The 23475-nt window shown below is 43.7% G+C and overlaps 2 protein-coding genes across 5 annotated transcripts in view; one reads left to right on the forward strand and one right to left on the reverse strand.

Annotated features, from left to right (window-relative positions):
* The window catches only part of LOC124221410 (uncharacterized), a 99871-nt gene that overhangs the window by 38264 nt on the left and 38132 nt on the right, over positions 1-23475 (forward strand). The gene's annotated exons all lie outside the window — the stretch shown is intronic.
* Positions 366-5927, reverse strand: LOC124221413 (transmembrane protease serine 9-like). Its single transcript, XM_046631392.2, has 10 exons — positions 5836-5927; positions 5599-5752; positions 5203-5458; positions 4960-5100; positions 4718-4855; positions 2065-2131; positions 1783-1942; positions 1215-1470; positions 695-832; positions 366-608 (listed from the first exon to the last, which is right to left on the reverse strand). The coding sequence occupies exons 1-10, from the start codon at positions 5882-5884 to the stop codon at positions 465-467; spliced, it is 1503 nt and encodes a 500-aa protein (XP_046487348.2). The 5' UTR covers positions 5885-5927; the 3' UTR covers positions 366-464.

Genomic DNA, 23475 nt, shown 5'->3' on the forward strand with positions numbered 1-23475 from the left:
CTGTGCGTATTACATTATACACATTAATGATTTCGTACATACTTTCGAATTTCCGTTTTCTTCGTCTGGTTAAAATCGTATCGGAATTCATGATGAGCTAAATCGTGATAAACGTTCAATTCCTCCAAACGTCTGCTGAGGATCAGAACTTTTATGCTCCTTTTTCGTTACTTACGATTTTACACTACAAAGTCGAGTAACTAAGAAGATCGGTTACATTCAGAGGAAAAGTCACGTTTACTAATATTTTTGTCGATGTTGCGAAAACCGGTTTAAGTTCGTGGTGCTGGTGTGATATTTTCTCCAGGACATTGATCGAGATTTTTCATTGTGAACTCGGGACAATAAGAGACAAAACGGAACAATGTTTTTGAAATTGTTTATTAGAATCCAGAGGATTTGTTTTGGCCTGGTTTTTTAAAAACAAAAACAACATCTTTTCCATCGAACAAGCGTGGCAGTTCTTATTCGCTGATATGTTCAGTGATCCAGTCAATGAAACTCCATACGCGAGTGAAGACGTCAGGTTCACCGAGGGCGCAGGGTGTTCCCCATGAGACAACTCCGATTTGTACACCATCAGCGACGAGGGGACCACCAGAGTCACCCTGAAAGCAATTGCAAATCAGAAATAACAGTCGAAGGCACGAGTAGTAAGAAATTGCAACGAATAAATAAGGTGGAAAAGACAAACGTGGCAAGCTCCTTCTCCAACGTCGGTGAGCGTGCAGATATTCGCATCCGTGGTTCTGAAGCTTCTGGACAAACACCAACGCTGGTCGATAACGTTCAGAACGATCTGCTGAAGTTCGTTGGGAACGGTCCCAGGGTACTGTGGTAAAGACAAAGAAAATACGGGTCATATATCGAGACATCAGTCCACGTTTCGCGCTCCGTAAAGCCGAGTAGGTACATGTAACATATAACTTCCGCGATCAATCGATAGGTAATCATTTTTCCTTCTTCTCCGTTAAGCACCTCGGGGGCCTCGGTACCGTTTCCACGGTACAACCGCCACCAGTTGAAAGGCGATTATAATGCGACACAGGATTCGTGCATGTTTCGACGATCAATTCCCACGGTTGGCAATGGTCCAGCATGTGAGTACGCGGTGAATGAAGCACACGAGGTACCATTTGCTTCTACATTGGAAGGACGGTGGGGAGAAAGTGGATCGAATCAGGGAGAGACTGGCTCGGCTCAAGACTACTTACTCCGTCGGTTCCCCATCCGGTCAGTACCGCGGGGTAGTTGGCCTTGGTGAAGTCCTCCGTGGGCAGTAAAATCGGACGAATTTTCGCCGTGTAGATGAGACTGAGACCTAGTTCGACCAGCGCGATGTCGTTGCGGATCAGGAGCGCATTGTATTCCGGGTGGACGATCACGCTTCTGGCTAGGTACGAGAGGCCGCCCTGGTCAAGGGTGTTCGTTCCAACCACAGCTGACATCAGCACTGGGATGTACTGGTAGCTGGATTGCGAAAAAAGTTAATTGCTGGTCAGTAATCCTGCACAAGGTCCTGGTCACCTTGGTCTAGCTACCACTTGTGGCCATCTTCGATACACGCGATCGAAGGTCACGTCCGCAAGTGGTGCAGAAGTGCTTTGATATACGCGATGACTAGCTTTTAATCAACGAAGTATATCAAGTGTTCTGGAAACTTCTGTTAGAAACTTGCCGATTGCCGGATTTTAGTCGCGAAATTGGCGGAAATCGTACATCGATCGCGGATAGCAAGTGTGGGTTTATCCTGTAACGATTCGAAATTCGAGTGAAACTCACGTCGTGACGCAGTGAGCGGCGGTCAAGATCCATTTTCGGTTGATGATTGAACCGCCGCAGAAGTGTTGTCCGGTTCTAACATTCCTCAGAGATACTTGGTAGGGATAGGCACCGTCCACCGCGTTTGATCCGCCCACGATGCGGCCTCCGATACTGCCGCCTGTGCAGAATTCGAATAATTATTGCCGCGAATTTTTTCGGTCTGTTTACGAGAGATCAAACAAATTTTCTAGCATTTCGGTGTGGGAATTAGCGGACGTTGAAGATTCGTTCGTTTCTTACCGTAAGCCGTCGAGGCTGCGAGGGCCAAGATTATAAGAACGAAGCGGTGCATGATGCAAGGAATTAATTACCAGATACGGTCATCGAATCCAACTTTTATAGTGTCATTCTTCCGAAAATGATCAGATATAGGAGCGCTTTTGCGATAGACTGAAATCAAGTGGCTTTTATCAATCTTTGATGGTATCGAACGCGAATTTTGATCGCGATCCCATCGACCTGTCGTTTATACATATTTAATCTATCTTCTTGAAGACTTGTCGATCGGGATTCGATCTTCTGCTCGGTGCTTTATAATTAGCAATCATTACGCGGAGATATAACGATGTGCAAAGTAATTTTTACTAGAATCGCAAACGCTTTCACGAGACAAAAATGGTAAACAGAAATTATGTCGAATCACGTGGGGTATCGATCGATTGGAAATACGCGTTCTTCAACGGCCCGTCAAATTGTTGTCGGGACCGGTAATTTGAGCTTGAAGCTTTCGCGATGACGGAATCACAGTTTCGGGATATAGCAGGCTGATCAGTTTACCGATAAACGCCCGACCGGCCAGAGCTTAGAAGAAGGCGGATACTACTTTATTCTCCGGAAATGAGTTTCCCATACCCGTCGTTTACCGCCGTTCGAAAAAAGCTGCACAGATAAATAAAGAGAAGATAAGCGGCGGCTCTGTTTTCGTCGGACCCTTTCGAACGGTGGCGAGGAGCCATAAGTGGTAGGTAATAGAAATCCAGGAGGGTATCGGGGATCTCGATATCAAATTCGATCTGAGCAAACCTTCTTCTCTCTTTCCTCTGATCCTCGAGCTTTTGGCCTAATCGTTGAATCTAGTTGAATAGATAGAGATTTACCCCTTTCCCTTATTTCTTCGGCCGCGCAGTTAAGCCTCTCGTCTTTTTAATTCGTCTGTAGCCGCGAAGTGGATCTAATTCACGTTACCCACACGACTCGGGGAGAAGAGAGGAGAGGATCAGTGATCAAATCAAGTGATCGAGTGACTCTCGTTCGTCTTTACTACCGACTGACATCGTCAAATGTGGTAGGAAAAAGAGTCGGCGAAACGTTTCTGCTGGAAGTGATACACCGAGTGTGAGATGAGACCAAGTTTGGGTCTTTTTTCGTGTTACCGAGGGCTAGAATTTCCATTGAAAACAAGGGAGTGTGACGCTGGTATTCCGCTTTATTTCTCAGCGTGAAAAATATTTATAAGCATAACGCGGGACACGAATTTTCGATCTTTATATATTCTGATGGAAGGATTTGCCCCGAAGGGAGAATTTCCGCTAGGCTGACTGAAAATCTTCCGACGGGACTGTAATGACGGTATTCTTCATACGCCACGCCGAGAATGGGGCGGAAATAACCGAAAACCACCCTGGGAATAACGGGAAAGGAACAGTGCAAACACACGCAACAATTTATCACCGACGATAATGTATGTAACCTTTTGGATACCAGCCAGAAAAATTCTCTCTTTCACTTTTCTCTTCCTAATACGTACAGCCGATGCACGAGTAACGCGAAATTGCCATTTCCGAGAGAAAAAACAACATATTTTACGCTCTGTTTTGCTTCCGATATCGATCAAGTCGTCGTTACACACTCTCCTCGTCTCAGCTTGGCGGAATTTATAATCGTCGCAGGATCGAGGAAGTCTCGTCGCTTAACCGACCGTCTCACACCGACTGTTTGCACCAGCTGATTCTCGAAACTTTGGCGGATCAGCTCTTCCTAAATTAGCGGTTATATTAAGTGCCGCCCGTCGGGGAGCCCTGCGTTAAAATCTTTCTGACCGTTATTTTTCCCCCGTGTATTCGCGCTGGATTTGATGTTGTAACTTTTTGATTTATTATCTCCACCTTAAAGCCGATTATTCGGATCTCTTAAGGGGTGCTTTGGAATAACGAGTTTCCGTTATACCTCTGCAGGAATAGACTCGTAAAGTATTAGCATGTCACGAAGTTATGAGTTGGAATAATAAAGCTTATATACGCGTTATTGGCGTTATCTTTCAAGGAGAATACATTACGTAAAATTATGCGTTTTCAATTTTCACCTTGTATTGGTGAAATGTGAAAATATCGTTCTAGAATTACCGCGAGAAAAATATTTTTACAGTCATCGAGCTGCTGGAGATTTTTCGTTGTTTCTTTTTTGTAATTCTTCGCCTTTTTTTTTCTCTCATGGATGCGCAACAATTTTCCTCGTGTGATTAAATTCTCAGCTTTCCTGCTATATATACACCTTATTAAAACATTCAACGATGCGTAGTTGAGAGTTTGGGGCTAGATGGTACATGCGAATCTCCTAGCTGACTGACACTCGTGACGACCGGATTTTTCAGTGGTAAACCACCGACAAACTAGAGCTTGAAACATAATGAATGTGCTACTTTCATTCGACGCTCCAACGCTCGACATTCCGTGCTTTCATATCGTACGACCTATTTCGAAAAAACACAATAACAGTAAAATTTGCCGAATGAAGTGAGCGTTGTTCGATTCGACAAGTAATTTCTCTTCAGGTTCATTGGGTGTAATAATTATATTGCCTTTTTTTTTGTTCCTTCAGAGACACGTATTCTTTATTATACAAGTGCAGAGTGGGTATGTGCGTCAAATTTATCCATGGGATATTAGTCTCGTCAGTTCACGTATCCGTTTATCCAGTCAATGAAGCTCCAGACGCGAGCAAAGACGTCGGGATCGCCAACGGCGCAGGGAGTTCCCCAGGAAACGATACCGACTTGAATTCCATCGGCGACCAGAGGGCCTCCGGAGTCACCCTGAAATTTGATCACGAATTATCTAGGTGCCAAGTCGAGGTCACAGGAAAGTTCAAAGCCTGACGCATTGTTAGGACAATGAGAGATAGGAGTGGTCGACTTACGTGGCAGGCACCTTCCCCGGCGACGGTGAAGGTACAGATGTTACTGCTGGAGGTGAGGATGCTTCTGGCCAAGCAGGCTTCCTGGCTGATGATGTTCAGGGAGATTTCTTGAAGGTCATTCGGAGCCCCGGTGCTTGGGAACTGCGTGATGATAAAGAGACAGGTAATTTTCGACAGGTAAATTTCATGATCACCGTCTTGTCAAATCGAATACTTCGGTTCTCTACGCGTTTGAACACTCACACTGGTGCTTCCCCAGCCGGTAAGCGTTGCTGGGTAATCGGCCTTCGTGAAGTCTTCCTCGGGCAACGGAATCGGCTGGACTTTACTTCCGTAGACGATGTCTTCCGTGACCTCGATCAGCGCTACGTCGTTACGGATCAAGAGGGAGATGTAGCTTGGATGGGGTATCGCTCTGCTGGCTTGGTAGACGTCGCCACCTTCGTTCAGCTTGTTAGTTCCGACGACAACTTGGATCCTCGACGGGTTCGATTGGTACCTGTAGGACCACCGGAATGAGTCCAATGTCACAGCTGAGGTGTCGTGTCCGAGACGAACCAGGCGATGGGTTTGAATCGAACTCGATAATCGAGAGCAAATGCTGCGTGACAACTTTTTCCTCCTGTCACGCGTACTTACGAAGTTACGCAGTGAGCGGCGGTCAGGATCCATCGATGGTTGATGATGGAACCACCACAGAAGTGGCTGTTGTTTATCCTCAGCGAAACTTGGTAAGGATACGCTCCGTCTGCGGCGTTTGTGCCGCCGACGATACGGTCGGCGATACTTGCACCTGAAAAATCGGTAAAATTATCAGAAAACGAGATGGATCGGTCGAAGGTGGAAGAACACTTCGGACACTCGTTGTCTTTGTACCGTAAGCGGAGGCGACAAGGGCCAAGACCAAAACTGCGAAACGGTACATGGCGTTGGCGGAACTACGAAGGCGTGCAGAGGCGAATCGGGCATGCCTTTTATACTCGTAACTTCGCGTATTGTCGGTGGTAATCAGATAAAAAGTGAGGGATTATCGAGATGGGACATTTTGGAGGAAGTTGAAAACGAACTGGCCCGCAATCTCACTGCTAATCTATCATTTCATCGATCTTATCTCCGATCTCCGTGCAAGAAATGATCGATTCGGTCTTCGGTTCTGATTTCGATAAATCATCTAACCGTCAATTTTTTCCGTCTGTTGTTCGGCTCAGGTGAAGGAAATTCGTGCTTCGAAACAGATAGTATTAAAATGAATTGATGTTTTGAAAAATCATGTCGTGCTGTCATGTCCTAGTATGAAACGTTGAAGACAATGTTGAAACCATTTGTCGCCAGATGAAAAATAAGATTTATCTAAGGGAAAAAATAACGCCGATCCCTTGGTAAGTGCCGGCAATTTAAGTTTAAAACTCTTTATTTGAACGGCGGTTGCCTTGTGTGTAAGTAAGCAGTCGGAAGGTTAGCTTCGAGGTGAGAAGAATGAAACTCATTTTCTCGGGTTGAAACGAGATTTTCCTCTAACCTACGGCGTAATCTCTACGTCGATGAAATCGAAGGAACACCGCTAGGCGGCCCGGTTCGGAATGGCTTTTCGAATTTGCCGGCAAGACGTGATCGAATTTGACGGTAATTTTGCACTTGGTAATTGGCCGCGACGTAGGCGGCGATCATCCCGTCCTTTTCGCGAATTGGCGAATCGATCGAATTGAACGTGGTAAACGGGAATCGAAGAGCCTAAGAGCGTCTTACCTTATATTTATGCACACGGGATGCCGACGGATGATGTAGAAAGGAAAATCGCGCGGCGGGTGAATTGGCAAAAATTATTTCAGTACTCTCGTAATTCTCTCCAACGCGTTATGTAGGTAATTTCTTTCCGTTAAGATAAATTAATGATGTACGCTTCTCGTTAACTCTCCCGTTTCCCATCCTTCTCTTTTTTTCCTTTTTCTCTTTTCTTTATCCCGAAACCGCGTGTCAGAAGAGACGCCCCGCAATTTTTTCGTTCAACCCAGAATTTTTTTTCTTCTCACTCGTTACCTTTATCTTCATTCTCCCTATTACGGTAGGTAGTGCTTGAATAAATGCCTTCGACTTTTTTTCCTCTTACTTTTCTTCTTTTCATTCGGGAATACCAGCGTGCAGCCAGCTGTATCGTCGGGCTGTTTTTACTCCCCCCGGGTGACGGGAATCACGCACGGGGGACAAAATGGTCTTTGGATTAAACGAACGGGGAGCTTCAGCGTAGTAAAAGCCAAGCACTCGATCAAGAACAGATTCGAAATTTCTTTCCTAATAATCGAATGGCGAATTGATGATCGAGAGAGAAGCGTGAAGTGAAGTACGCACTTTTTTCCCTTCATTTTCCTTCTCATTGCGCAGGATCGATAGAATTCTAACGTAAAATTTCTAACCCAGCGTACGCCTAAAATATTAACCGAACAGCAGAGTCTCGAGGGCAGAAATGAAACTGGACACGAACCGAACGCGTAACAATTTATTATCACAGCTACTGGACACGAGCCAAAGAATCTCCGCGGTTTCTTCGTGGTATCGCCTCGGCTTTCGTTCCTACAGCTAAATCGCAATAAATCACGGTTATTCGTTCGGCGAGGAAAGTCGAATGTGAAATGTCCGATGTCGTTTCCGTTTGCTGCTCGAGAGGAAGCCTCGAGTGGTTTGTCGGAGCGAGTGCCAACCTATTTCTTGATTGTCGCGTGACGCGTCGGGGAAAATTTCGCCGTTGTGATTTCCCTCCTGGCTTCCCAGCAGCTCTTGACGGATTAGCGATGACACGTGCTTGCAAGAATCATCTCGTCGGACGAGAAATTAACCGTAGATTTGCTTAACAAATTTTGTAAATCGGAAATTCCGCGCCTTGATTATCTCCGCTTTTTACCAGCTGTTTATAAATTGCGCGATTCCTGTGAACAACTGCCTAACTGCCGTTGTAGAAGAAAATCCGCGCTCATTCTGCACCGGCGTGAATAATTAGAGCCGCCGTACTTTCGCTGACTTATACAACTCGATTTCTCCAATTTTATTCGCCCAACTTGGCGCCGATCGAAACGCGGTCTGACCCGTTTTCAGAAGGGAATCTCGAGTCGGATTTAAGGGTTTTCCAACGGTTCGCTTTGTGTTCTCTGCAGGCCGAAATTAAGGGGAACCCTTTATTCGTCGGAAGAAAACACGACTTTCTAAGTCGTCGCGGTGGCGTCTGCTGTGGGGTGAAATTTGAAAATTAAAGACGACAGTAAGCGTCGGCACTTGTTGAAGCCAACCGAGGTATACGACGGAGCTATTCAGTCGCTCGGAAAGACAAAGCCGGGATTAGTACCAGAGTTTAAGCTCGCGATTCACGTCCATCCGTTCCCGTTCCCTTCTCCTTCACCTTCCTCCTCTCTTCCCAACTTCCATCCTCCTCTTCCTCACCGCGTCGCATATTTAATACCGGAAAGAACGGCGTCTCCGCTCGATTCGCGAATTTAACATGCGGCGACGTTCGTCAATTATTTTCCACCGTGAAAAACAGTGCGAAACTACCTACCTATAAGATCGGCGACGTCGAGGAGCCCGGCTAAAGAGGCGGACTAAGGAGGGAGGGAGGAACTTGATAGCCATTGTGCGCAAGGCATCGAGATCTCGAGCTTTCACCGGGTACCAGATTACGCCCCAGGCTTTTTGGCAGGGGAAAACATCCCTGTCTTCGTGGTCTATGAGGCGTCAAACTTCGCCTTGTTCTATATATATATATATATAATATGTGCATATATCTGTACGTGTTTCAACGCTCAAACTCTCAGCGCGTCACTGTTGCGGACGACGAACAACATGCAGGAGCTCTGACATAGTCGATATTGCAGATGTGAGAAATTTTCAAAAACTGGGTCGACACTTTCAGACGCAATTAAACTGTCTATTATTCCGAAGATACGGAGTGAGAATGGCTTAAGAAGTTACTTATTCGTGCCTGAACGTGAAAGGCATTAACAACAGCCACAACTGTACAACGTACGGGAATTATGTGAGAGTTTCAGCCCTTTTCGATATGCCGAATTATGCAGAATCATTGAAAAAATCAGTGACTTGAACGACGGTTCAGTTTATTCATACGTACACTAAATTGATCAATTTATAGAAATTCTTTTCCCAAGATTTGCGGCAGTTTTCCATCATCGGACAGCGAAATGATATAATGATTTCCATTCGGATTACCCTGAGTCTTTTCAATCGGTTGAAAAGAGATTGTGTTCAATCTTACAATTAGATGAGATTTAAAATCCCGGTACGTTTAACACCGGTCGGAATAAAACGCTGCGTGAAGTTTTCTCCGAGTAGTTCCAGTTGTTGGTTTCGCTTGAAGCAGACGCAGCAGCCGGCAGTTGCGCAGATGCGTTCAGATTCCAAATACCACTCGGCTAACTCGGCCTGAAGAGATCGGAAAGTGCAACGGTTCCCTCTTAATTCAATCTTTTTCCTCTTTTCATTTTTCCAACTCTCACTATTTTCATCCAGAGACTCTTTAACCCGGGTTCGGAAAGACAAGATAGTAATCTCGACCATCTGGCCGCGAAGCTCGTTTGATTGATGAACCTTTGAGGGATCTGTTTTTCTCGCTCCAGTCGCGGAGATTCTCGTTATTTTCTCATCGCCGGATCGGAAGCTCGTGCCTTATATATGTATAACTAGGGTAGGATTTTCCATTATGGCACCCACTAAAAAGTTTGTTTAGGTTGAAAGAAAAATTCTGTGAAAAGTCGAACGTTCTACGCTATGTGGAAGATCGCGCTCGTTTCATTCGTAATTTTTTTTTTTTTACATTTTTTTTTGAATTTGTAAAGAAACACGTTGTAGCACTTCTATCATTGTTTCTTTCCTGACATTTATATTCAAGCCAATGATCACGATCCACAACCCAACGATGTATCATCCGGGAATCTTATTCTCCTAAATTAAAAGTTTATGTTGAATTATAACTGTTTTATTAGATTGAATTAACAATGAAAAAATCATTCGATACAATTCTTAAAAATCAGTTGGATCCTTAATAATACAAGTGTGGATTTTCTTTGTGACGTAAATTGATATTACGATCGATGTAAGCAATAAAAGAACTTTAATTTATGATTCTTGATGAATTTAAAAAAACTTAATCAAGTGAAAAATCAACTAAGCGTGATCTTCCACGTAACGTAGAACGCTCATCTTTCGTCAGAACTTTTCTTTTACCCTGTAAAAACTTTTTAGTGGGTGCGATATTCGAAAATCGCAAATTATTGTTTTCTTAACCAGCCTAATACGCGAACGCACGTACGAATATCCGCTTTTATATCCCAGGATTTGATTTCCGTATTCTACTCGCATTATTTCTTACCTTAGATGGTACAGAATCAGCGCACAGAATCATTTCCGAATGACAATTCCCTCCGTGTCTCTGTGCGAAAAATAAACAAAACGCGAGTAATTGTCAAACGATTGAATGAAAAAGTTAAATTTTCGATATTTTTTTAATCGCAGAATTGACTTCCCACTTCGCTGCAGCTTTTTAAGATTAAAAACGGTCTAAGGAAAAACACAGTTTCCTTCACAGAGATCTTTGCACGCGGAATGCAGACGGAGTCTCTTAAGCACGACGCTGCTGTTTCGACGCAGGATAGTTTTAAATTTACTTTAGAGTTGCGGCACCGGCTGTGTTCACGACAGACAAGAGCTGCACCACCCCCGTGTAATTAGTGTTTGTACACTTGACCCACTACGAGGCACCTTCTCGCACCTTATTTTCACTCGCTCGTTGCATGAATATGGGCCCATGTATACGTATACACGTAGGCTCCCTGTTTTTACAGCTACCATAACAAGGTGTCTGTAAATTACAATTATCATTGTTTATTTTCTTGTATGAAAAAAAAAAAAACAACAGCAAAACAAAATAATATTACACAGACAAATCGCTTGCTCTTTTAATGTATTAATTAGTTGAAAACTTTTATCAGCACGTATTTATCGAACCTGATCTGCAATGTATCGAATCCGCGGGCAGACTTAACTTTGCGATTATCTCGATCAGTGATCATTGTCAAGTGTTATGAATTGAAGCATCGGGCAGCTGTGAGAACGCGACGTTTTTTTTCTGACGGATTATGAGGTTACTCGCGGTTTGACATTGGCCAAACCAGATAATACGCGCCTCGGACTAATCGCTCTTCTAATTTGACAAAATCAGTCCGCGATGATGTGTAATCATCGACCCTACCGCGTCGAGGTAACGACCGAAATTATTATCCCGTGAAGCCTGACGATATTAATTGAGGTTGGTTAATTCGAGGGGGTTCCTTTAATTTTTCGATATATTTAGTATACATTCGCTCTGCACAAACCGTTGAATAATTTCGGAAGCTGATGCGCAGTTGATGCCGCACACATTGCAGATTACTCTCAAGGCAATTCCGTACATCCGACTTAAAACTAGACTATATATATTATGTATGTATATTCATTGGCCATGTGCTATTCGAAACTGAATCGAAATCTTTCGTGTGTTTCGTGACGAGAATAAATGCCGATATTTCGCCACTGGATTATACCTATAATATACAAACTGCGAGAGATAAGGTTGAGAACGAAATTCATCATCTTCGATTTTTTCTGCAATCGAATCGTACACGATAAGTCGTAATTTCAATCTGCTTTTATAAACTGAGAATATTACTCGATACTTAAGGAACGAAAGTAGATAACAAACTGTCTATTATACATTCCCAAGTGGTAAAAATTTTTTAAACGACTCGCTACTCGTTCGTTTTCGCAGTTATACGGATCATCCATGCATTGCAATATGTATACGAATTCGGTTCATCGTTTAAGCGGTGAAGGTGAGAGGGGGTTACGGAATAACGGAATTTTAATTAAATAAACTCGTCGAGTAACGAAAAATAAGTCGCCACGACTACAGCCGCCGGTTAAACCGGAGAAGAATATAAAAATGAAAATATTGTGACGATGTATATTATTCGTATACGTATACCTACAACGTGTATATACATATGTGTGTGTGTATAACGAAAATGGGATAAAACCCGTGCCCCCGGAAATTGTTTTTTTCATTTTAAACACGTTTCGCGGGCTCCGAGGTGCCTCCCCAACTTCAAACTTAATTTTTAATTTCAATCCTCCGCGGCACTTTATTTCGTCTCTTTCTCTGGCCCGGCTGCGCCGAATCGCTGACAGACTTCTTCAGCTTTTCAATTACCGGTCCGATCGGCACACGTCCACCGATTTTTTCTCAGGCCCGTGTCACTCTCAATTGATCGCGAATAAAAAGAAAAAAAAAAATCATTTTAGATTCTCAGCGAGTCTTCCACGGGTTTACAGTCGGTCCTCACACTGCTTGACGAGGGTCGACCGGATTTCCCGTCTTCGCTTTCGATTCTAATCGTCATTTACGATGGGGCTAAATTTTCCGCATTCTCTTTTCCCGCCCCGGTTCTGCGGTCCAAATTAGAGAAACGTCTCCGGACGCGGAGCTTTTCTCGTAACACACGCCGTTCCTTCTTTATTCTCTCTCATCTCCTCCTTTATTTTCTTTCTTTTCTTTCTCCGTCTCTTCTTTCATTTTCCAGGCGAACGGTTCCCAGCGATTGCGTTATATTTACGTAGCGGACGCTATATCGCTTTTAAAACCGGTCAAAGAAAACCCCGCACGAACACCGAATTCACACCAATGTTATTTTTGACACGTTCCTCTCTCATATTTTTCCCATTCCGACCACATGCTGCTACATATTTCGATCGACTCGCCTCTCTCCGACTGAAAATCAGTGAAAACGCGTCAACCCCTCCCTCCTATCCCCGGTCCAGTGTCAATTAGGGATGCGATTCGCGACTTGAGCTCTCTGTACAATGTGTAATCAAGGCATGGGGCGAGAGCGCTTTCAATCGAGATTCAACACCGCCTATTCAACGAGTGCAGGCGCGAATCGCGGGGACGTTAAATTCCAAATACCAGCCAGACTGGGATCGCCTGTTTTCCACGCTTCCCCCGCTCGTCTCGCTCTTTTTTTCACTCTCTCTCTCTCTCTCTCTCTGACCCGCGTCAACACGTTCTGTGACAATAGAATTAGCCAGGACTACTCCGGCCAACAACCCGCGAACAACACAAATTCGAGTACTTAACTCGAGGTTCGGGAACTGTTTGTAATACTGTTCGTTGACGATGACTTTTTGCCGCAAGGCTATTCAATGAAATATAAAGCCACCCCAATTTTGAGCATCGACGAGTCAAAATTAGTAGTTAATTAGTGCATTCTTTAACAGCGACATTGAACGTGCGGATAGTCAGTCGGCGATGACGATCGTTGAAAACGCTTAATTGCGAAACGTGAAACGGCCGAAATTTGGATAGTCGAAAACTCTTCGCCGCAGCTCGATTTACATCCGTCATACGAAATTCGCAATTTCGTTTGACAGTGCAACACCGTCGCTCTCCTAAGCTGATGAGGGTAAGAAACTTTTTCTTTGGGTCGCTGAGCAGCCTCCCTGAATTACCGAAATTATGTACCAACGGTTCGCGTTTCCAGATCCAGATCGGGAGTTTCGACTTGACGTAATTACTTTTAAACCGCGCGATTAGTTTTCTTATCATTCTTATAATTTTCTCTCGTAGAATGACAGAAATTAGTATTCAGTGCAGGTTACGCAACTTATGGATCACGATTCAATCTTGCGTTGGAAAATAGTGGACTTCGCGATGCTGAAGTTGGTAACCAAAATATCAATACGTTTTATTTATTATCGCTGATTGAAATTCCAGACAATCCCGAAGGTGCGAAGTAACGATTTTTTCGAAACATGCATCGTTGTACGTTACTAACGTTACTGACTTCAAGCTGGTTGGATTTCGCGGTTCTCTGAGCTACAAAGACCTCGAAATCTTATGGGACTCGTAAACCTTCGCGAGCTCCGAAAGGCGAAAGAATACGTATAAACAGCTAGCTCGAAAATGTGCCCGGGTGAAATTTGAGGAGGCGCGCATCGTGCTCGTTACTTTGCAAGAACCATTTCTGGGCCTTCCATCTGTTTAAAAATAAGAATGAAAAAAATTCTCTCCTCGAGCTCGAGAGAGGAAGAGAGAATTTTCTAGTTCAGGAGGAGATACGTCAAAGTCTCGAGGAAAAAGTTGCGTCATAAATCAGCGACTAACAATAAGAAAGTCGCCCAAACTCTGAGAGCCATAGGCTCGGATCTCTCTCTGCGCGAGGCAGCGATCTAAACTCCAAACAAATCGAGCCCTCTCCTCTTCCGACTCTTCTCCTCCTGTTTTCTTCAACCATTAATTTTTTTCCTCCTTTAATCCACCATCCGTTCCCCATTCTTACCTCACTCGAGATCCTTGTTTGGGTCACTTTGTCTTTGATCGATAGTCACGGACGCTTGACTCTCCGACGGTCAATTAATTTTCATAAAGCGTTTCAGCGCCTTGATACTGACCATTCAGGATTCAATTTTCAAATCGATTTCCCATCCCTGGTATATACAGTATGTAATATTGTTAAGTTGAACGAGAACACAACCGAATAACAAAATATCTCATCTTTTTTTGGGCGGTTGAAATTTGACGGTTTGAAAAAGAACTTTACGCGCAATTATGAATGTGAATTTGCAATTTTTATACAAACACATCAAAATGCGGGGCCCGCCCCGCTATTTCCGATTCAATATTGCTCTGGATCAAATAGTGATTATCCTCTAATTGGATGAATCTCGATATTGCATATCCGCAGGGTGTATTTTTTCCTTTTCGTTTTTTTTCTTTTTTTTTTTTGTTTTTTCTTTCTTTGTTCACGGATTCCCATAACCCGACGCAGGATTTCCCCAGGTAATTTTATTATTGGAATTCGGTTCATTGAAATCGTCGATGTCGGAGATTAACGAGTTTCGCATACCTAAAAGCCGCGTGATTACCATGCACGCGGTCTCGGGTGTATAATTTTTATAGCCAAAAACGTGTTGCGTGCCTTCGATATCGATGGAAAATTGCACAATAAAAAAAATAAATAAATAAAAAAAAAAAAAACATTTTACACGCACCTGCTTCGCTATCGAATTCGCATCAACGCCGATATTTGTTCGTTAGCAAAAATGTTTCGAACAACGCGCCGCCGCCTACGCGCAAATATGATATAGAATATGAAAGAATGACGGGGCAAGGAGTAGCAAAACTTTGTATTGCTTGTCAGATAAATACATATATAATATATTATATATATATATATATATATATATATATATATATATAGATAGATATATAGATATATCTATATATATATATATATAGATATATAGATATATGTGTGAACTGTTTATACGGTTAGAATTTATTTTGCGACGTTAGCTAAATATTATTACATCTCAAGACGTTTCGTCTTATATCCTTTCGGTTTCAGCGAAAAATAACAGGGTAACTTTTCGGTGAAAACGGTCCGTCGTTCCTTGTCTATACGTTGTAGCTCGTTTTGCTGTCGGAGGGATCTTCTACGCATACGTGCGTATAACTATACGTATAGCTTAGGTATATTTCACAAGTATTGTATTACGTAGCAGTTACGTAGTCGAGATGACGGCTGTAGTATGTTTATTTCGCCTCGCTTCTCTCAGTCGCGAAATAATGCATAAAGTCAAATACGAAGTCTGCACAGGACCTCGAGGCTTGTATTTCAACGCTAAAATCAATACGGGTGAGCCAGTTTTTTTTTTTTTTTTAATTTTGTTCTATTTCTTCTCTCGCACCAATATTGCGAAGAAGGATAAAATTTGACTTGGAAATTTTTTCACGTAAAATAATCATTTTATGCATCGAAATAAGTAATACTTTATCGAGTTTCAATCATTTCGATCATCAAAAATGGGGGTTTTGTCAAACACAACAATACCCATCGAATCGTGGTAATAAAAGGGAGGATGTTTCGTTCCTGGATGGATGTCTTTCAACCTGTTTAATCTCACGGCGAAAAATAGACGAACGTGACCCATCTTTCCGATTTCACACAATGCAATAATTGTTACGGTGCAGGAATATAATGCGGGTGAAAAAATTATTATACCATGCGAAATTCGCGCGAAGAACTTTGAACTTATTTCTACGGACGGCTCGATAAGCGCGAGCGAATCGTAAAACACCGAATTTTAGGGAATTGCGAATGCGGTCCCCGCATGATCGGGGAGCGTGTTTTTTAATTTCTATCCCCCCGATTTTCATTCCCGATTTCTTCTCTTCTTCGCGTTTGGATTCGCGAATCGGAGGATCGGACAGTCGGTATGTAATATCCTCGATGACAGGAACGAGCTGGTTGATTGACGAGGTCGGCTTTTCACCTCCTACGAGAAACGAGGCGGAAAATTGTAAAATAGAACCTCCAACCGGTCACTACTAATAATAGCTATCGGAGATGAACGGGCGTCGTGCGAATTTATCCGCAGATGATGCGGATGTTGCCGCTATTCTCGAAATCGAGGCAGAATAACGATCAAAGATCCAACCGATTCTTGGGATCGCATCACCGGATGCCGTGGACTCAGACGTCGTTTTATACCTTCCGGTTGTCTTCGGGTTGTACAGGCGATTTGAATGGGTATTTTGATATCTTCGTTAGCAGCCTTCTTCATCCGGCCTCGGAAATGAACGACGGCTGAATGGCACCGAACGATACGTAACGACTTGAAAATAAATATTTTTCAATCACCGAACGGCGGTGGTAGCCGCGAATAAATGTATCCGAGAACTTCATTAGTGTCAAATTGGAATTTCGCGTTCAGTTCAGGTTCTAAACTTTATTTTTTATTCGGCCTTCGGATGGATTCAAACTCTGTAGAATTTTTAGAGAATCTCTGACGCGTCTCTTCGAAATTGAAACGCTATGCAATTGCTTTGTGAAATTATCCGATCATTCAATTCTGAATCTTAATGCGAGAGAATTCTAATTGCAGTACAGATTTTCACCATCGAGATAATTTTTTGTTGGAGAAAATCTTACACAGATAAATATTATTTTTGCATTATTTGTGATATGTAAACGCCTTTATTGCGATTAGACTTATTTACAGGAGGCGTCGCGGCGTCGCGTCGAGACCGCGAAGTCGCTATACGTGCAGGCAGGCCTTTGCTGTAAATTATTATACGATCGTCTCTGGGCAATGTTGCTGATATACATATATACAAGCTTGTTAAGATTTGGCCACGCATTTGTAAACAGAGTTACTGGGAGCCGCTGTTATAACTACACCGCCTTTCAATAATTACGCAACCCGCGGAATATATTGTGCAAAAAAGAAAATTGCGTCGATCGCCGAGGCGCGGATCGCTATTTTCGTTTTCATTCACCTTGATGAAGAAGAATCTCTATTTTTGTTTTTTTTATTCTTCATTTTCCTTATTCTCATTTCACTCTACTATAATATCATATTATTATACATAGGCGAAGCACGTGTTATGCGAGAATTGGTTGACGCAGCCTAGCTCTTCGATATAAAGTTGAATTTATTATTCTTTCATACGAGACATTGAGTGGTACGAAATGGGCCAAAAGTCGCAATATTCTATGAAAGTATTGACGTTTATTTTTATATGGAAAAACAAACTTTTCTGATTTAATGAATGGATTGATCCCTGCTCCTTGCTCTACTCGTTCTACGAGCAATCATAAATCGATTCCCTAATGCACATTATATTCCGATATCGTATATCACAGCCGACCTAATTATTTGACGTTGCTTTAGAAATTGTTATACCACGGTAATATGTTATTCCCCTCACCGGGTCGATTCCTGCAGGAGCGGGATACATTTGCCCGCGTGTTTATATAAGCAGGAGAATTTAATAAGCTGCTAGTCTGAAGTTCTAAATGATTGAAAACATCTGTCATCAAGCACGCACCTCCGTTCTCCGTTCATATTATACACGTTTAGAACCATCCGTACGTCTCTAAGTTAATATCAAATGTGTTGGAAATTGAAAAATTGAGGGAAATCGGTTGACGTATCGATCAATTCCTGCAGTCAATTTTATCATTTCATTATACGTTGCATATTTTATATATATATGTGTGTACATATTTTTCTCGAATTTTTCACCTTGTGTGCAATTTCTTCGAATGACTTTCATCCAGCACTCAAGGTTATTAAAACGAGATGCAGATTATGTAACGAAGGTGTACGCAGGTACGGGAAAGTCGAGAGACGCGTTGCTTTCTCGTTCGTATATCAACGCGAGAAGAGGAGAGTCGTCCCTTTTATTTGAAGAGCACCGTATCATCTCGCTGCTTCCAAATTCCATCTTGAAGGGTGAACTGGATGAAACTTTAATGAGAAATGGATTTTCCGTCTCCGAGGCTTGTTTTTTCTTCTTCAATTTGAAAGGTCGGATCGCTGGGATGAAAAAGATAACAAGAGATATAAAAATTCGCTAATTCGAGGGGAGCTCGAGGAGCTTTTTGACAGCCCCGCTAAACCACCCCGTGGGGATTGTCTTACACAACCCAATTTCGTATATTTTCATTATCACAATCAGGAATTAAATGAACCCGGCTGCAGAGGATCAGTGATCACGGATTCGAAGCGATACTTTCTCCGTTACAGTTTGTATCATAGCGAATAAAACTTGAGAGGGAAGGAAAAAAAATTATGACTACAATTTCATGATACGTAATAATAGTCCTTGCGCGATTTATACGAGTCCCGAAGATTTTTTCCAATTTTCAACCGTATTTAAACTTTTCAAGGTCTACAAACCAGCTGAACCAGCTGGCTTTGGGATCGCGCTCAAGCTGCCAAACCGTTTTGCGGTTATACAGTAGGAAGTAGCAGCGCCAAGCCCCGGGTTAGTCGCCCTGTGAAAAGTTGGCTGCCCAGCGATGCGTTTGTATGTTCAAGCGGAAAAATCCCCGCCAGGAAAAGCTGGGGTTGAACTTTGACTCCGTGTTTTTTTTTTTCCATCTTTTCCCCGCTCATAACGCGATTTATCGTTTAGTCGTTCGTCTTTTTTCATCCATCCCTTCGCACCAAAGTTTTTGTCGCGAAACACAGACTCGGAGAAAACGCAACAATAGGAGAATTAATTTCTTTTTCTCCGCTTTTTTTTTTTTTTTTATCAACACGCTTTTTGAGCTTGCAGTAGTCCGACGATTTTTCTTCACAGGTTTGGAACCCGCAGACTCCAAGTTTAAACGTTAAACTTCATCGCGATTCCGAGGCAATTTATTCCAACTTGATGTTGAACTTTGAAAATAAGAGTTTCGAGGGTTAAAGTGCTACTCTTTGAATTGCGCCGAACGGAAAGCACTTCCAACAATTTTCGATAGTGCTTCGAGCCGTCGTTCTCTCTCGTGATTATCAATTTTTGACATTCGAGAATGGATGTAACAAAAGTATAATATGCGCGAAGAGCATGCGAAACGATCGAAGCTTATCCACCCATCCATCAGTCGACGACAAGGGATGGCAAAGGCGGTGTTTACTTTCCGCCTTATTTTCTAATTTCAGTAAGTACTCGTGGCGGTGCTTTTCGCAAATTAACGGTACTCGAAGTGGCGATGGGCGTACAAGGAAAATTGAATTCAACTCATGTTTTGCCAGAGTTGCTGGTGTAAAAATTCGCCATTCGATATGCGTGAAAACAGTCGAAGCAACCGCACGACTGACGCGAGTGACCTTATTTCTGACAGATAATACTGGAGGATTTTTCGTCGTTAAAAATCGACGGAACAACCGCTGCATTCTCGCTACGAAGCTTGTCGGTGAAAATGGAGCTGCAGCGTCGAAAACTGGATCACGCAGTCATCGGCACGGCTGTAAATACCCAACAGGAAGACCAGGAACGTGTCGTGTTGAGTAACGGCAAGTACGTGTCCTCCGATATGTCGACCATTGCACCGACGCTGGAAGAGCACGGCATGGCTTCGACGATGACCCTCCACACGAGTGTTCGTCTGTGTTTGAAAAGAGGGATAAACCGCGATTCGGGATTGCCCACATAGCGTCTAGACGCGTTTATGTACATACGTGCGGTAGAATCGAAAGAATATTACATACATGGAAAACCCGGACCAGACGAGGTTCGATGCGAGCGGTACTTATTGCCCACCGAAGCCGAGGATGGGGTGGAGGGAGGCCGCGATAAGATGGGTGAAAAAGGACGGTCCATGAACCCCTCGAGATACGGCACGTCTGCACGACTGTCGAGCTGTTCCAGGTGCCTTGGAATTTTCAGGAGAACAGTGGGAGAGAGAGGTGGAAGGGTTGATTCACAGCCTAGGAACAAAAGACCCTGCAGGGTACCCGAGCTTCGTTTATAAGTTTGACTAGGCCTGGGTGAGGGGGGAGAAAAATAGAACCACGGGCAGAGGGAGGATCGAGGGGCAGGCCTCGTCAACTCGAGCTCTTTATTTTCTACCTCGGCGTTAAAGGGTATTAATTAAACGGGGCACTTGGAGTTTGCCGGAAGAAAAACAAACAAAGTATAGTACAACGCGTTCGCCCGTATCACAGTTTACCACCTCGTCTCATCGCCTCGTCTTTACTCGAGCCCAGAAACAGTACATCATGGCACTGAGGGACGACGGAAGAAGAATACCACCGGTATAAATTACTCACACCTGTACCTTGAACTCTCGACGAACACTTCTTGAACCGTATGAAAATACTCCCACCTTGTAGACCGATTCGAAGTGACGTTATGCTCCATGTGAGAGCAGCCCGTAGGACGCTATCTATATTTACCTACATTTACCAATTTCCAAATCGTTTCAACCATTCGCTACATACCGGGAACAACCGGATTTCTGATATCAGTAGGTAGGTCACGTACCTACGATGTTGAAGCTCTGACGAGTATGTCGTTGATGGGAATTCTATCCTGAAGAGCTTCAGGTCATTATACCGTGTCGTTTGGATTTTCGTTCCCAGCTGATCCAACGCGCGGTTATAACGGGTGTGACAATGGTTCGGCACACTCTTAATTCCAACTTTTGAGAAATGGGCCGGAGCCAGTGTAGTCTCGATTTCCATTTGGGAAAAAACGACCCCTGGTTGTAAAGGTTATCATTAACCCGGAACCCGGTATTCGACTTGACCTGTTCCTGCAGAATGCATGCGGAGTCACGCATAACCTGACCTCCGGAGTGTTTGTACCACCTTTCAGAATTGGCTTTGATAGAATCTAAGCAGCGTTATCTGACGGTCGAGACCCTCGGCGGGCGTGTGTATATATTGCTACGAGTTGACGTGCCGCAGCCTCATCGGCGTTGATATATTGACCAACCCTTGGCACCACGCTAAATGACACGCGGAGCGGCACTCGAGAGGCCTACTTCACGAGCAGTTCCGTTCGGAACATCCCCGTCAGCCGCCCCGCTGACCCCCGCAGACCCTTCTTCGACCTGCCGCTTACGCTACTCCACCAGTTTACCATAATATCAGCTAATAACAGCGACGCGACACAGCTGCGGGAGGGTCCACCTCCCTCTTTCATTTGTCAAATTCCTCAATGTGCTCGGTAAAATTTGCTCCACAGGGTGGTTCGATGTTCTAGGAAACTGCGGAAAGGGACGATCCTTCGTCATGTTCAGTGTCGTACGGCAGGGAAGTTCAGGTTGAAGCATAAAACTTCGCGTAAAATCAAACGGTCGAAATCCAAAATGCGAGAGATGAAAGAGAGAACGGTTTTTAATATTTCGGTATCATTCGAAAATTTCACAACACCACTTAACGACTTGCGTTCATCATCGCAACGTTCAGTTCCCACATCCTGAATAAACTTTGCATACATTTCGAGCAAGGATTAAGCATCGAAGGGAGCAAAACAGGGTGTTAATTTGTACGCGGGGAGTGCAAAAAGCGTGACTGTTGCTCGACGTCGAAGCGGCAGGAGTTGAATATTGGTTCAGGAGCCATCGGGATCCGAGTGCTCGAGCAGTAGTCAAACAGAGTGTTTGGTCGGACAATGCTCAGCTGGCCGAGCAGTGTTGGACTGGGAGGCGGATCGTTTCGCGTCTCACTTAAATTAATGGTGGAGTGTAATCGCGCCGCTGTGGTAGACCTGTTACAACACCATGGTACATTTGTAGACGAAACTGCACCACTGGTGATGGTTAAACGCGACGCTGATCGTCACCATCGCCGCATGACGGACTGTTTCGAAATAGATTATACAGGTATACCGCTATACGTAGTTGGTATTCGACTAGGTGGGTACTAATTATAAAGCAGCCGCGTCAGAGATGCAGTGTTTGTTTTCAGTCTTCTTGGAAGTAGAAGGTTTCTGAAGTTGGAGCGAAGGAGTAACGCTCCACAACCATGGTTGGGACTTGGCATTTGTGTTAACTTTGACTAACTGGAAAAAAATACTGGTTCGCTGTCTCTGCTGTCTTGATACTTTAAACTCGGGATAACCGGTCGGTAACGATGATCTTAATCGAAGCTCATGTCGGGCTTTATGTGGAAGTTTTATTTTTGTTTGTCGATCGTTAGCAAGTCATCACTTGGAAATACTTGGAGAAATTGGAACTTTTCATCTTGATTGTTGATTAATGTCAATGACTTTTCAAGGTCGGTTGAAAAATTGTGTACCTTTTTCTTTTATAGTTAACTCTTAGAAGACAATCGAATCGATAGTTTTTGGAGTTTATTAAAGTTGACCTACTCTGGTCCCTTGAACGGTCAACGTTTCCTGAATTTGAAATCGAGGAATCAGCTTGGTACGACAAGTGGATTGAGTGACTGGGGGTGGTGGAAAATCAATGAATAAAAATAAACTGGTGCTTCAACTTGGAGAAAGGCAGCCGGGCTGATTGCGGGAGAAGCACGATTGAAGCTGACAATGAGTTAACGAATCCGCGACGATTGTCCTTCAAGATATGACGTCAATGTTTCGATCGGTACACTTGAGGATTCTCTTTCCAATGAAACACCTTGCGGCTGTACGATATTCGTGATTCTCTTTTTTCCTGCCAGGATTATAAATTCCTGACAACTTTGGTTATAATATATTCTTCAAACAAAAAAGGAACAAAAAATAGTATTCGCATTGTAGAACGATGGTCATTTCGTGGTTTTCACTTCAACGACTTCCACGCCCATCAAATTCGGCCCTTCCGCACAGCTCTTACGGATTGCTTAGTGGTTTTGCCGCGTGTACATTCACGTCCAAAGCATTACCTATCGGCGTCTCGTCGTTCTTAGCTCAAGCATTATTTAATAGCGAGTACGTGATTAATCTTTCGCCCTGGCTAGCCTGGCTGGCCCTCATCAAGGTTGAATAACGCCGGTTTCAAGATGTCGCGAACTTCTTGGTCGGCCACTCGTGTCCCGGGTGCCAGAACTCGGTTGAAATCCCTTTCGAGTAATCCACGGTCCTTTCGAATTCTTGGTGTTTTTTTTTAGTCTGCAGCACGATTGAACTTTCGCACGATGCGGTGGAGGGGTGGGGCGGGGTGCGTGAAGGATTTTTCCGGATTTTAACCAGGGGCGAAA

This window comes from Neodiprion pinetum, chromosome 6 (genome assembly GCF_021155775.2).
Source record: "Neodiprion pinetum isolate iyNeoPine1 chromosome 6, iyNeoPine1.2, whole genome shotgun sequence".
NCBI lineage: Eukaryota > Metazoa > Arthropoda > Insecta > Hymenoptera > Diprionidae > Neodiprion > Neodiprion pinetum.

Excerpts from the sequence above, each read along its gene's own strand:
- LOC124221413 (XM_046631392.2), bottom strand. The coding sequence starts at position 5,884 with ATGTACCGTTTCGCAGTTTTGGTCTTGGCCCTTGTCGCCTCCGCTTAC. Across the intron at positions 5,753-5,835 it reads CCTTGTCGCCTCCGCTTACG|GTGCAAGTATCGCCGACCGT; the intron begins GTACAAAGACAA and ends CCGATTTTTCAG. Across the intron at positions 1,471-1,782 it reads GCCGCTCACTGCGTCACGAC|CTACCAGTACATCCCAGTGC; the intron begins GTGAGTTTCACT and ends TTCGCAATCCAG.